This window comes from Mercenaria mercenaria, chromosome 1 (genome assembly GCF_021730395.1).
Source record: "Mercenaria mercenaria strain notata chromosome 1, MADL_Memer_1, whole genome shotgun sequence".
Lineage (NCBI taxonomy): Eukaryota > Metazoa > Mollusca > Bivalvia > Venerida > Veneridae > Mercenaria > Mercenaria mercenaria.
In genome coordinates, this window is record NC_069361.1 from 53,807,550 (window position 1) to 53,823,086 (window position 15,537).

At 34.5% G+C, this 15,537-nt stretch overlaps 2 protein-coding genes across 3 annotated transcripts in view; both read right to left on the bottom strand.

Moving 5' to 3' along the window:
* The window catches only part of LOC123537356 (heterogeneous nuclear ribonucleoprotein L-like), a 34,052-nt gene extending 31,064 nt beyond the window's left edge, over positions 1-2,988 (bottom strand). For both annotated transcript variants that reach the window (XM_053548002.1, XM_053547991.1), the window contains exon 1: positions 2,883-2,988. In XM_053548002.1, the coding sequence (XP_053403977.1) occupies positions 2,883-2,945 (63 nt within the window). In that variant the 5' untranslated portion in view covers positions 2,946-2,988. The remainder of the gene's footprint in view (positions 1-2,882) is intronic.
* Positions 2,989-9,761: 6,773 nt separating this feature from the next.
* LOC123537347 (cAMP-inducible prespore protein D7-like) lies at positions 9,762-13,844 on the bottom strand. Its single transcript, XM_045321036.2, has 3 exons — positions 13,340-13,844; positions 11,005-11,054; positions 9,762-10,649 (listed from the first exon to the last, which is right to left on the bottom strand). The coding sequence occupies exon 3, from the start codon at positions 10,608-10,610 to the stop codon at positions 9,762-9,764; it is 849 nt and encodes a 282-aa protein (XP_045176971.2). The 5' UTR covers positions 10,611-10,649; positions 11,005-11,054; positions 13,340-13,844.
* Positions 13,845-15,537: the final 1,693 nt, after the last annotated feature.

The following is a 15,537-nucleotide window of genomic DNA, read 5'->3' on the forward strand; positions in this document are numbered from 1 at the left end:
GTATTTTCAATTTTTTCTTTACACAATGTGAATCAATGAAAAGCAGACTCTTACCAGGTTTCGAGGATAGAAAGAGGCATCTAAAGGAATGTTTTCTGAATTAAAAAGACCACCAAATAATCATACAGATGGCTAATCCACGGCCGGATTTTCATTGTTTTGGATATTGAACCGAGGATTTTTTCTCATTTCTGAAGCAACAAGCTTGGCATTACCCTCAATAAAAAGCCAAACATTCTCTCTCTTTGTCTGCCAAATATCCCGGCGAAATCTCCATTACTTTCGAAAATACGAGGTGTTAAAGTCGGATGGGTAGACCAATAATGTTCTGTCTGACACCATATAATTCCCAGGGAAGGTTCTTACTGACACCAACTTTTGAAGATTAGATGTTCTGTCTGACACCAGCATTTGATCATACTTTTTTTGCCTTTATTTCGCTCGGTTTGCAGTATTTTATCGAATTTACGAATGTTTTCGGGTATAACGGGTCGTTAAATTCATTTTTCTAATAAGGGTTTAGGTTATAGTGTAGAAATTCACCGTAATTCGGTCGAAAATGTGCCTTCGTGGTGTTGTTGAAAGTAGTATACATAAAAAAATCCTTACTTTTTTATTTTTGGCACTTTTGCGTGTAAAATGGGGGCTTATTTCATTCGCAGAATGTATTTTCAGTAAAATAAGACGCGTTTCAGGTTAAATATCGCGTGTATATGGCAAATGATAAGAGAAAACGAAAATGGGTGGTTTACTGCGCGACGCCATCAACAATGCGATTCGAGAAAGGGTCAGTGGCTTCAATCTGGCGGTGTTCCACCACAAATCTGTCTACACCACCTTTTCTTTTCATAGTTTGACGGCTGATTATTTGTAGTTTACTATATTTATATGGGTTTCTATGGGTTGAAGTTCTAGAAAGTATAGTAGTACATGGATCTAAACTATGGCGAATTTACAATAGAACCCTGGTATAAAACCTTTACAGTTCAAGACAACATTCAGCACGATTTTAGGTATCATGACAATAAATGTGAAGAGAAAGTAAAATCCCGAATGATTTAACGGTTGTGCACCTCGGAGTGGGGTAGGAGGAGTCATATCTTGATAGGATTGTCAGAGTCAATATTCAACAAGCTCTGAAAGACCTATTCATATATTGTTGACCTATTCATATTCTGTCAATGTTTTAGTATCTAGATATATATGATATATGAGCACCATGAGAAAACCAACATAGTGGCTTTGCGACCAGCATGGATCCAGACCAGCATGCGCATCCGCGCAGTCTTGTCAGGATCCATGCTGTTCGCTAACAGTTTCTCTAATTGCAATAGGCTTTGAAAGCGAACAACATGGATCCTGACAAGACTGCGCGGATGCGCATGCTGGTCTGGATCCATGCTGGTCGCAAAGCCACTTATAATGTTTGTTTTCTCATGGCGCGGCTCATATAGAAGTAGAACATATATTTTGAGGGGGTCTCAGGCGTCATTTTGATTCATTGTGCTGTTGGTGGAATCCAGACATTTGAATTGAAAAGACTGGCTGGCAGATAGGTTGCTATTTACAGTAATGGAGACCCATTATCAAAAAAATCTTATAGTCCAAAGGTTGTGTACAGAAAATTTAAAGACATTCTCTCCTCCAGAACTTACTCTTTGGTACGCTTTCAAAAAATCGAAAATGAATGTACTATCGTATTGCATACATGCCCTTGATACATTAAAACAACTTGCTTGAATTGAAGCTGGCAATATTCATATAGACACCTTAGTTAAAATGTTAAGTTATTGCCAATGTTCAATATTACAAATCATCTGCAGGCCCGTCGGAAGTATTGTAAAGTTGCGGGTGCTAATTATATAGCGGTCGATAGTTATAGCGGCTAATTCAACCGTTTTCATATAATTTCTGTATATATCTATATATTCCACACAGTCTTATTTTACTGAATACATTCTGCGAATGAAATAAGCCCCAATTTTACACGCAAAAGTGCCAAAAATAAAAAGTAAGTATTTTTTTTATGTATACTACTTTCAACAACACCACGAATGCACATTTTCGACCGAATTACGGTGAATTTCTTCACTATAACCTAAACCCTTATTAGAAAAATGAATTTAACGACCCGTTATACCCGAAAACATGCGTAAATTTGATAAAATACTGCAAACCGAGCGAAATAAGGCAAAAAAAAGTATGATCAAATGCTGGTGTCAGACAGAACATCTAATCTTCAAAAGTTGGTGTCAGTAAGAACCTTCCCTGGGAATTATGTGGTGTCAGACAGAACATTTTTGGTCTACCCATCCGACTTTAACACCTCGTATTTTCGAAAGTAATGGAGATTTCGCCGGGCTATTTTGGCAGACAAAGAGAGAGAATGTTTGGCTTTCTATTGAGGGTAATGCCAAGCTTGTTGCTTCAGAAATGAGAAAAAATCCTCGGTTCAATATCCAAAACAATGAAAATCTGGCCGTGGATTAGCCATCTGTATGATTATTTGGTGGTCTTTTTAATTCAGAAAACATTCCTTTAGATGCCTCTTTCTATCCTCGAAACCTGGTAAGAGTCTGCCTTTCATTGATTCACACTGTGTAAAGAAAAAATTGAAAATACTTACTTCTAATCGACAACAAACTCCGCAGAGTGTCTCGTTATCCGATCTGGTGGTGTCGCGCTATCACGTTATAGGGTGTGCCCAATCCGAGGAATAAACAGTCATGAAAATTTCGAATTTGTACAGATTTCGAGTTATTCCCCCTGTACCCCATAATTTGACATTGTATGGCTTGGGAGCAAAAGACAAACGCACGTGTATATATAATATTCAGCGAACAGGAGCATACTTATGCCAGATTTTTAAAACAAATACTTACACCACGCACGCCATCTTCTGTCTTTTGCCTTTTCATGTAGTGTCCATCGTACCCTGACGCCATGTTTCTTTCTAGTTTCTAGTAGCAGTGATTGAAATTACTCTAGAATTTAATCGAACAGAATATGTTCTAAATTTTCACACCATGTGCTGCAAATCTTCCAAAATCAAATTATATCAACGCACAAATAGCTGTTCTTTGTTATTCTTTATTCAATATAAATGTGGCTGCAGAAACACATCAGGACCCATTTATTATGTCTGTAACTTACATTTTCTTGAAGAATATTGTCAGTACTTAATAAAAATCAAAGAAAAAGTGGGAGTAATGTTTGATGTGCACAAGAAAAGAAGCTAAAAAATGAGACTCCAGATTGTAATGGTGGTGTATGACTTAAGTATTCATGACAAATTCTGCCATTTTATTATTTCATTATGAAAATGCTACCTACTTTTAAGCATATAAATCTGTCATGTCAGTTCAGCAAACAAACAAAAAAAATGCAAAGAGAATAAGGAAAATAGCAGTGTAGAGCAAAAAAAAAACTTTATGTATACTATTTTCCAAGCCAAATGTTTTTATATTACAGCATACTAGTATGTTTAAGCTATGCATTTGAGTTTTCATAGTCTATATCCTGTTTTCTCATATTTTCGGGGGCCTAAGGGGTTGTTTTTATTCCCAGTAACAGATTAACCATTTCATAAAGAGCATTTGGGTGTTATTTTGTAGAAAATTCACTTGTCTTTCAGATGGAGTCATAAAATTTAATTATTTTGTTACTGTATTTGATACCACCCTCACCCGCAGAAATGGATCAAGAGTTTCTCGTATTCCCGTGGATTTAGATTTGACTTTTCATCACAAATAAGTTGTAGAATTTAAAACATTAAAATTACCATTGTGTAATAAAAAGATATATTCTGTAGTAAATACATCAAGAAATATGACAATTAATTGCACAATCAATAATTTATGGCAAATTTGCTAACACCACCAGAAAAAAATAAGGATTTTTTTTGAAAATTGAGTAAAATGCTGATAGTTTCGTCAATATATATGCGTTCAAATCACTTGAAATTTTCAGTGTGTCAGTTTTATACCATTCCTGTCTAGAAAATAACAAACGTTAAATTATTTGACAACTTGAAGGCAAAAACGAGAATATGAGAAACCCTGAGAATACGAGAAACAGGGATATATCAGTTTTACAAATTTAATTCTGTATCATTTTGTATTCACAGTTTATGCAATAGAACAATTCTGGAATAAAGTTTGATAGTTTCATAAAATATTTATTTTTTAAATAATAAAAAAATGGTGGGTTTTCTTGTCAAGAGGATGAGCTAACCATCATTGGGGATTGCAGCCAGATGTTTGTAATTTGATACACAATTAAGATTTTATTAACTGGGAATATATGTCTTGCGCTATAATTTAAGACTTAATATGTCAGTACGTGTCACTAGATGCGCGACCATAGTTGGTCATAGCCCGTCTTTTGGACTGTATGATATGGTTATTGCCAAAAAGATGTTATAATTAATTGTCATAAGATTTAAATGTTTTTTGTAGTTTTTATAAGCTCCTTAATTTATCTACTTTTGAATGATTCAAAACTTTCAAATAATATGTGGATATGTTCCTCTCAAGTCTGTTGAATGTGTATGCTATGCGCATAGTTTCAAATTTGACTTCAAACATAATTATGAGCAGCATGAGGCCGATATTAGCGTTCGTGTGAGCTGGTGTGTCTGATATCGATATATTTTACACACTTACGGTGATATCAGGCACACTTTCGGGTGCGAAAACATCCTGATTGTATACTTCCACTGATAGGATAACAAGTATATATATCTACAAACTAACATTTATTTAACGATACAAAAATAAAAATAGAAAGGATAGTAAAAATATGAAAAAAATGTATTAGGTCTTTGGGTGTTTTGTTTTGGAAAGATTCTTTCAGTGTTAATCGAAGTGTGGCTACCACAAAAACATTTAATGAATATCAAAATATTTGAATTTGCAATATATGGATGGAACCACTAGCGGGTCTTCTAAAAGGTCTTTTAATTTGTTTTACTCGCACTTAACAAGGGACACTTTTCCACCGTGCCAACAAATAAATAAATTTAAAGCATACACATGGTAAAAAAACTACCCAGGCGTTCAAGCTTTCAGTTTCTGACTTATATGACTTGCTTGCAGACACTATATCGCATAATGGCGGATCAAACAGTTCTCAGATTTTGCTCTCTTTAAGCATTTTTCCAAGACATTATGAACAATAGAGATCCGCTTAAGGCAGGTGCTAGGGGGCGTGAGGAGGTTGCTAATTTCATTTCACTCCTCATGAACAACTTAATCAGAATCGTATCTACTATTTCGTTTTAAATTGGTTGCGTTCTATTCGTTTAGCAATCTGTTTGGGGTGTCATATTCTTCCGGGAAATCTATCCTTACCTTTTATTTTTGCATAAAGTCTTCTTGTATGTTTTATTAACTATCACAACAGTCTCCGAGTGCTGTGTGGCGGCTGTAAAACTTCTCACCGTACCTGGACTCAGTGTTGTTATATTAACTGGTCCTTTGGGATCATGGAGTTCATGCAGTCAATGTTTATGGATAGTAGAGTTCCGCCTAAGCCGGTGCTAAGGAGCGTGAGGGGTGTTGCACAGTCCATTACCTCTGATAAACAGATTCTGTCAAACTGATCCTGCTATTATGTTTGACTGGTTGCGTTCCTTGCTTCCAAAGGATCTTCTTATACATTTCATTCACTGCATTATCCCTTTTTGTTTTACAGAAATCACATGGCATGTCTACATTGAATTATATCATGAAATAATTGCATTATAAATTTTGTTATGGAAAAACTAATGGCATACACCACCACAACAATATCGGTGTCTCATTTTTAGCAGATGTTATGTCAAGTTTGACTGAAAATATTCTTCTTGCATCACACAAGGCTCCCATATTTCTTTTGAGTTTTATTCAGCTTTCATAATGTTGTTGATAAAATGCAGTTTACATATATCTAAAAGGGTCAATGTATGGGTGCTCTTTAACAAAATAAAGAAGATCAGCTATTTAGTATGTTTATATCTGTAAATACACGGGCTGCAATAGTTCTTTTTCTTTTTTTGGTTGTGGGGTGGGGGGGGGTCACCATAAATTCGAGGTGGATTTTCCTTTTGTTCTTAAGCAATTAAAATGGAATCATACAAAGTCCGGCGATATTTGATCAAAATTATCCCCGTGTACGAAAATTAAATTAAGTTAAAACCTACATTCATAAATAGTCTTTTTCCACCAAAAACTCATGCGACGACAAAAACAATAATTTCAGACAGTAGCTTACACAGGTACTGTGGCAAAATCATGAAACATCGGTGCATGTATTTTTAAGAGCACAATATATCTAAAAGCTTGAAAATCGTCATGCGTAAATGTTGAGTTCTCCTCAACCTTTGACTAGAGAGCGTGGGCGCTGATCATCAAACAGAGCCTACAACATTTTCATTTTTATCGTATTGAGTGACCTATGCAGTTTCCACTTTTTTTATTCTGTTGTTGCATTATCGACACACTTACCACAAATTACTGAAACCTCTCTTGTTTTTCCAAGAATCACACGTTAATTCTATTACTAAGACGGCACGTCATGACATATATAAACGGCTAATATATTTCATTATTCCGTGGATTTACAAATTTGGCAAACTTACACATGTTTAGGTTGATATTTTTCGTTTTTTCTACACCTTGTCAATTGTTCAGCTTCATAAAAATAAAAAAGGAATCCATCGCCTGATTATGAATAATCGGCGGATGCTGATTTCGGATCCAAAAAATGTCCGAGTATATTCTGCCATTAGATTATGTTACATAATTCTGTTCGAATCCATGATAGGTAAAGTTTATTCAAAGGAATGACTTTTTTATTGTTAAATTTAGTGGTTTTTTTTAATTATCTGATAGCAAACGGAATAGAATGATTATCATACTTTTTAGACAAAAAGATGAATGAATGAATGAATGAACAACAGACACAGTTTATAAATTTTGTTTTATTTCCAACAAAATTATTTATACAATTATCTCACCTTCAAATAATTTTGATTAGGAAAAAGTAACATATACATATGCACAAGTAGTTGTCATTTCAAATATTTAACCATTAAAAATTTGCAGGCAAATGCACATAAGATTCAAAATGACCTGTCATCACAAAATAACGTTTAATGTATAATCAGTAGGCTAACTTTAACTCAAACTGCGATATATCATTATGAAAATTATTTTAAATTATTCCCTTAAATCCACCAATGCTGTTCTGAAAGTATCTTCTTTTTTTCTTTGCAATGCCAATTTAGTTATATATTTTTACTAAATTTAAAGGTAAAGGTACAAGTACGCTAAATTTTGCCACAACAGTCCACCAATGAATACGACATTGTAATATGAATATAAATTTTAAATTTTAACTCAAAGAAAATTGTAGATAAATGAAAGGCATGCACACAATTAATCAATATTCAAGAAAACATGTGCACAGATGACGAAATGTGAAACAAAATAAAGCCATAAGTCATTCTGTTCAATGCAACAACGCTGGCGAAAATGCGAGTGTAATTAGCATGTTTGTTTTTTAAGTTACGCCAACACATATAATGTTATAAACCGATTTTCTAGCTTTATTGATAAGAGATAGAGGAAGACATATTGTCAGTCTCGGCTGGTGTCTTTATAGAATCTCTGACCTTCCACAAACCTGCTTGCCTTGCATGAAGGCTTTTATATCACTTGCAAGATTTCGAACCACAGTGGTCAGGAACAAGTTGTCCAAGCTGCTGAAAGAGGTTTAACCAAACAAAGACAAAAGTCTACTAGGAAAAGCCACATAAAAATAGCACTCCACCCGGAAATAGGGTTTTCTTTTACAAGTGCTGGTGTGTTTTTTTTTATAATTCTGTGGTAATAACTTAACGTATAGTTACTTATGTTCAACAGTACATCGACAACAAGCGTTTAATGCTATCCTCAAAACATTTTGATAACATTACAAATAAATCTTATTACGGTTTACTTATCCAAAACTGCTAAGTTTATATTGTAAAAAATACGTGACAATGACATGAAAAACAATGTTGTTTAGGTTTGATCAAAATCCTTTGTCTTTTTCTGTATAATTAGGAGTATTTTATAGACAATACGAAAATATTTGCATGATTTACATACCTTTAAAGTATAACTTTTCAAGATCCTAAGACAGATTGTATTGCTTTAAATTGCATGCATATATACCGCGTCGTATTGTCTTTAATGGTTATGAGATACGAGTGATTGTTCCGGATGATTATTGATACAATCTATGGTTTAGGCAGTAATTGAACTGTCGTCCAAGTTCAAGCTTACATAAATCAAAAATAAAACATCAGATAAAACGCAAAGCGATTTGCAAACATGCATGCCATTTATAAATTTTCGCACAAGCAGTGTTAATTATATTGGATACAAAGCATGTCTTTTGCATGTGCTCAATAAAAAAATCAGATGTTAACTTGTGCACTAAAATATAAACATATACTCTAAACATTCATACAAGAAATAATATCTGATAAAGATGTAAAAATGGAACTTCGTTGTTTATAAACAAATAATATTCAACCGAAGAAACATTCTATATATACTTAAATCCCAAAGCTTTCAAATACACTAGTCGAAACTTGTAATCCCCGCTCGACATTTTTGTCAATACCTTATATAAACTAGGAGTACCTGTATGAAATTGCTCACACATTTAGAAACATAAATTATTAATGGCATATGAAAATTTCACCAGAAACGAATAATGCTACATTATCATGTTTGTATTTTACCACTTCAACCAAATTTTAAAAAGTCACAATCATAAATGCACAAAACTGACCAGCATTTACGAATGAGCCAACTTCGTGATAAGTGAGGCATGTTTGGACACAAAGAAAATAACTTCTTTACCTTGTCATTTATTATGTACCTGACAAGTTTCTGTCTGAAATACAGCCTTTATTTCACTGTGGGTCTTCTAGTTTCTGTTGAGACTTTCCGTGCGTCGAAAGGTTCACCGTTTTGAATAACGGTAAAAATTGTAAACGCATAATAAACGTGACAGTAGCCCAGTACCTTGATTCGACTCTCGTGCATTTTGCCATACCGTATCACATTCTGCGCGCGAGCCGAATACAATATTGCAAATCAAAGTATTGTTATGATAACACTATCATACTCGATTGTTATTTTACCACATATCAGGAAATTTATAGTTGATATTTTCTCGTTGAATAAGAATGAAACATTCGTCTTTATTTTTATGACTTAGGGTCGTAAAATGAACGGAGTGATATCTTTGCAAAATCTGATTTTGTTGCAAATTTCATAAGTATTTAACAACATGTTTATCTAAATGTCTGAGAAGTTTAATAAACCTATTATTTGTATTATTAAAGATATTGTCAAAATATCCATATTGTGTTGGAAGTTTCTTTTAGAGCACATGCCTGCATTGCAAAAACATTCAAAGCCACAAACGTACCATTCAGCAATACATTACTATGTCCGCCTTTTTAAATTGCAATTTGCGTAAAAATTGTAGCGGTTTCATTCATTTTAACAATGTAATGTTTTATAATACAGCCTTTTTGTTCAGTATATCAGCTAATTTTTTGTTCAAATTTGTAAGCACGTATCTTTTCTTTTGGCATATGAAGGCAAATGTGTTTTTATTTCTAAAAACATCAGAATGACCACCCCTTCCCACCTTTCGTATTAGAAGTAAAGTCAGTTGGAAATTGTGGCTGAAGTTTAACATTTGCATGGTGAGACTTGTCAATCCTCCCGTTCATCCACGACTTGGCCGGTCCAAATCTTGTCTTCGTCTTTTTTGGTGGTCCCCACGTTATCCAACATTAAACCGCTCTTCCATACGATGACAATATGCTCGCTCATACTTTGTTTGTCCTCCAGTGCTTGGATTTGTGCCCTCTGTTGTTCTTTATCTTTCTGGAGCTCTTCTATCTGTTGTTGTTGTTCTCCGTATTCTCTCAAGCCTTCTTCATGCAGCTGCTCAAGATTTGCAAGTTTAAATTTCTGCTCTTCGTTATCGATGATAACGTTTTGCAATTTATTCATTTGTGAATCTAATTCTTTTTCTTTGGCTTCAAGAGCCCGTTTCTGTTCAATGAGTTTGTCTTTTAATTTCTCTAGCTCTGTTGATTTTTCGTCAAGCTGGGTTTGCTTAACTTTTTCATTGTCACTTATTTCTCTGAGTTTCTTATTTTCAAGCTGAAGTTGAATGATCTTTTGTTGAAATGAATTTAATTTTTCAACAAGACTTCTGTTCGTTTTTCTTAATCTGTCATTATCGTCTCTAATCTTTTTCAGTTCTTCATCACTTTGACCGACAACTGTTGTTGTCTGAGTATGTATTTTACTGAAAAGATCAGCAATGGTGGGGGCAATTCTAACTAGTTCCTTTTCTAATGTTTCCATATCGACATTACCACTTTTACTATCACTTGCTTTCTTTACAGCCATTTGTACCGCATCAGCAGGTGTACTGGGTCTGTTTTCTTCTTGACCTTCTTCTGTAGAGTCCATTGTCTCTTCGTGTCTTGGTAACTCCTCACGCCATGGAGCCCGTGCTGACACCATTCGCTCTACACGATCACCAGTCATATTTTCTGCGCATGCACCAAGGTTAAGACTTAATGAACTCTGTAAATGTACAAACGTATACATATATATGTATAAAACAAAGTGAGTGATAAGAATGTGTCTCTAACAAGCGTTATGTTTTTCTTATTTTCCTTTAAAGCTTCATCTAAGCAGACTCTGAACAAGGTTACGGTAATACCGGTATATAAGTGTGGTCTATTCTTTTTTCAGTAACGTTAATTATATGAAATTAGGCAGCTAGCGTTGGCCTCTTTTATTCATAATAGTTCTCTCAAAATTTGAAATATGGGGAACAAAAAAATTGTATCAATTATCAAACATACACTGTTAGCAAACCTCGAATAGATGTGTGCCATCATGATAATAGAAATAATTGTGGGTATATAACACTTACTGCGACCGAGACTGATGTTGCAGGTCGTTGTGAGCCACATCCCGAGATACCTGTTGGTAAAATAATAATTATTTAGAAGGTTATCATCACGATGGGTACAGTAGAAACGTTCTTAAAATCATATCATCATACGTAAAATGGTAATTTCTTTGATATCATATATCCTAGATTAGAATGATATGTCTTTCTTACAATCATAACAGTTATTTCTTTAGAATTACACCTCCATAGATTAGATATTTGCTCTGGAACATACAATTATCAGGATAGACTTTTTTTCCTTTTTTTTAGAAGCATATCACCATCAAATCATTGAATCAAATCAATATAACTGATGTAGGCATTTTGAGAGGACCAAAGAATATCCCGATATAATTATCCATAAAACAATTTTATTTCTGTAAAGTGACGACTGAACGGGCAATGACGGAAACATTATTTTGGTTAGAAACAGAAAGGGGTACCTTTATAAAGCACATTATCCGCGATGTTACTAAGTTCATGGCTTTTGCTTAGGTACACGTAACATTGAATCGACTGTGATGTTTCAATTCTTAAATTGTCTGTGCACATCTGGCCCAGAATAATATTATATAGATGTTACGCATATTTATTCAGAGTGAAGTCCAAAAAGCCGGTTTGAATTTTTTTGTTTCATGCTGATGGAAATAAAAGCAATAAAACTGAAACCATGGATGCTATCTAGTTATAGAACGCAGCATTTTATTATGGAACCAACCTTTAGGTTTGATACAAACTTTATGAAATATTACAGAAAAGTACAAAAAACATTCGTTTTTCTGTAATCACATTATCCACGTTAATATTAATTGATGACTGATCTTTATTTAACAATATGACCTGCTTTAATTTATGTCAGAATATTTGGATATTTGGTAGTGCTACCATATAAATCAATTAACAGATGGTAAATGAATGGACCCGGTGACAAAATAAGATCTGTCCATTCTACAGATAAATTGCAATCGTTTTAACCCTCTGCTGTGCTTGAATCATTGCGACATCAACCTTTTGGATTGAGCCAAACACACAAATAAGTCTGCTTAAAAGTAACTGGAGATTTCATTGTTTAATATGGTAAGATGACATTTGAACTACATCACACTTACTCCCAAAAGTAAATCTTAGATTAAAGAGAAATGAGAAAATAAACAAGACGCAAAAGCTACACCCTTGTAGTCCCTGATCTCAGTTTCTTTAAAAATTGTAGGCACCTTTGAAACACTTAAATATGGCCCGATCGAAAATTGGTCTCCTCGGGCAGGTAAAAGATTAGAACATGCTGTTTTCAGCCACGAGCTACGTGTGATCTGGATACTGACATTAAATCTAATGATCCAAAAATCTATAGATATCATCTACTGTGTAATCATCCTAAGATGTTTAACATCTGTACATTGACCTTTGACTGAAAGCAAAAGGCTCATCTACTGGCCACACACAGACATCACTTGCAGTCAGTTTATAACAGTCGGTATATACTGTTCTCCACTTATAGACCGGGAAACGTTTTAGTTCCGATGTGAATGTAAATTTAACCTTTGACCCACCAACGCCAAAGACATCTCTGAGTACAGGCCACAATTTCACGAAAATACTTAAGTTTGTTAATTGACTTAAGTACGTTAATTTGCTTAAGAAAAATGAAAACTTGAGTTAATTAACATACTTAAGTATTTTCGTGAAAATGCGAACAGGCAAGCATCGTATGATGTTTCTTCTTCTTTTATTGATCGAAAACCAATAATTAATGGTCGGCCGATCGACCTACCGGCACAACAGTACAAAGACACAAAGAGAGGTGGGAGGGGGGGGGGGGGGGGGGCAGGGGACAAAATAATATACAATAATCTCAAAACTCAATTTTTGTTGCCTGTCTTATGCCTTCCTTTATACGAAAGAATTACAAATTTGTTTCTAATATGCAGCAGAAAGATACATCAGGTACAAATAAGAAATGTAAAATTTTATCTCACAATGCTATCTTAATACGATGATATTTTTTAGACGATAACTTAAAATGTCTTGCAAGTGATTACGTTTTGTTATTGTGATCGCACTTAAAAAATCTTTTTTTAAATATTTCAAATATACGCATACCACATTTGCATTTTGTCTGAGTAATGATCGTGAAAGCTATAGTAATATTTTCGAGTACGTACGTTAAAAATACATGTGATTTCCGAGTGGACTTTTATGTTACTTTTTTCCCGAAGGGGATTTTGAAAACAACAATCAGACTAACCCTAAACCATTAAATGTAAAAGGTTTGAATAGAGATTCTGTTTTAGTTAATTATAAGATAAACAATTACCGGAATCCGTAGTACGATCCTGGTCAATACCCAGAACTTTTGCCAGTGTCTTGTACCTTGGGTTGTTGCTGTTTTCCAAAAGAATATTGCACAGAGTCTGGTAACATTTATTGCCTCCCTGTATCACTTTCTCCAGAAACCGTTTGCCCTTTTACCCTCAAGAGAACCAGGCCCGCCATTTAAAATGTCTTGCCCTTCTACCGGAGTGAATACTCCTAAATTGATAAATTTCCTCACAAAATCATCCGTATTTATTTCTTGCTTTATGATATCCCAGTTTTGGCGGATTCTATTTTCGTCCTCGGGATTCATATTTTTTCTTTTGTCAGAATGAGAAAAAAGAGAATGTCGCGCCGTAATCTTGGATAAAATAAAACTACACTTTCACTCACATTAATCCGTAAAAGTGTTCAAAACACTCCTACAATCACGCGCCCATCTTCTTAGTCCTCCATTTTAGTTCTAACTAGCGTGCAATTTCCGAACATGGATACCAAAATCGCATGACCAAAAAGGTTGACCTAACCGCTGTTGGTAAAGTATACAATAAATATACCGGGATTTCTTTTATACACTTGCCAATTAAAACAAAAGGTTCTTGATGAATTCCGATATGATCAAGCTTTGTTTAACGATAAGTCTAACGGATTGTATTCCGAAATCGGGTAGATCCCATCCGACGTTTATATTATTCGGTCGGTCTTTGTCTTTGTGATTATGATGAATTTGGTCACGCAATCTACAGTAACTTAACAGTATTCTAAATAAAAACTGTTTGATTCTATTTTATAAGACAATAGTTCCATTACTGTTTTAGACAGAATTGCATTGTTGTTATATCAAAACACTTCAGCTGTTCAGAAACAAATTATTGCATCCTTCTTTGAGTGTGGTTTCAATTATGCTATCACGAGAAGTTTAAAAAGTTTTGTTAAGCCGTTCAGTATTTTATTAGATCGACATAGTTTCGAGTAACATGAACAAATCAAGTATCCAAAGTATCCAAACGTTTCAGAGTTTGTTATAAGTAAATATTTTGTGGGTGTTTGTTCCGACTACCATTTCAGACACTAATGGCCAGGAAAAAACCCGGAAAACCACCATCTTTGACGAGGCAGCTGCAGCGGAGCTCAAACAGACCAGCGAATTAGGGTATAAAGCAAATAAATGCCTTATCAAAGAAAGTACAAAATATATTAGCATCAGTTCCGGTCATATCAGTTTGGGATCAGAATGTTGATTTCGACTTCCCGACCTTGTTCGATACTTTGAAAAAATGATCACAATGTTTTTCACTTTAACTAAATTTCTAAACTAGGATGACGGACTGGTCTTTTAAACCACGATCAAAGGGTTGATGATTTCATACAAAATACAAAGCGAAAGTCTCACGGCTGTACAATCATGTGTAAGGCAATTGATTCCGAATAAGCATTTTACTTAATACACAAATGAGTTATTTACATATTTATTAGGCTTGGAGCTCCATAAAATATTACGAATAATTTTATTAAAACGATACAAAGCATGTCACATTTTAACATGCTTCGATTTACTTGTCAATTAAACAAAGACGGAAGTCAGATTATCACACTCTATAGCGTGATAGCGCGTCACAACCAGATAACGTGACAGACCAATCGGAACAACGCGACACTCTAGGGGAAATTTGTTGTTGTTTTGATGTAAGAGTATTTTCATTTTTTCTATACACAATGTGAATCAAAGAGAAAACAGATCCCTAACAACCTGTTTTTCAAGGATAGAAAGAGGCAACTAAAGGAATGCTTTCTGAATTAAAAAAGACCACCAAATAATCATACCGATAGCTAATCCACGGCCCGATTTTCATTGTTTCGATATTGAACGCGAGGGGATTTTTTCTCATTTCCTGAAGCAACAACAACGCTTGGCATTACCCACATTAAAAAGTCCCAAACATAGCTTTCTTTTGGCTGCCAAATATCCCGTCGAAATCTCATTTACTTCCGAAAATACGAAAGGTGTTTAAAGTCCGGATGGGTAGACGCAAAAATGTCGTCTGACACCACATGATTCCCTAGAAGGTTATCTTACAGACACCAATTTTTGATGATAGGATGTTCTGCCTGACACCACCATTTAGGCGCTTTTGTTTGCAAAAATCCGTTTGGGTTTTAGGTTTGGTTTGGTAATAAAATACTGTAAACTTAAACTGG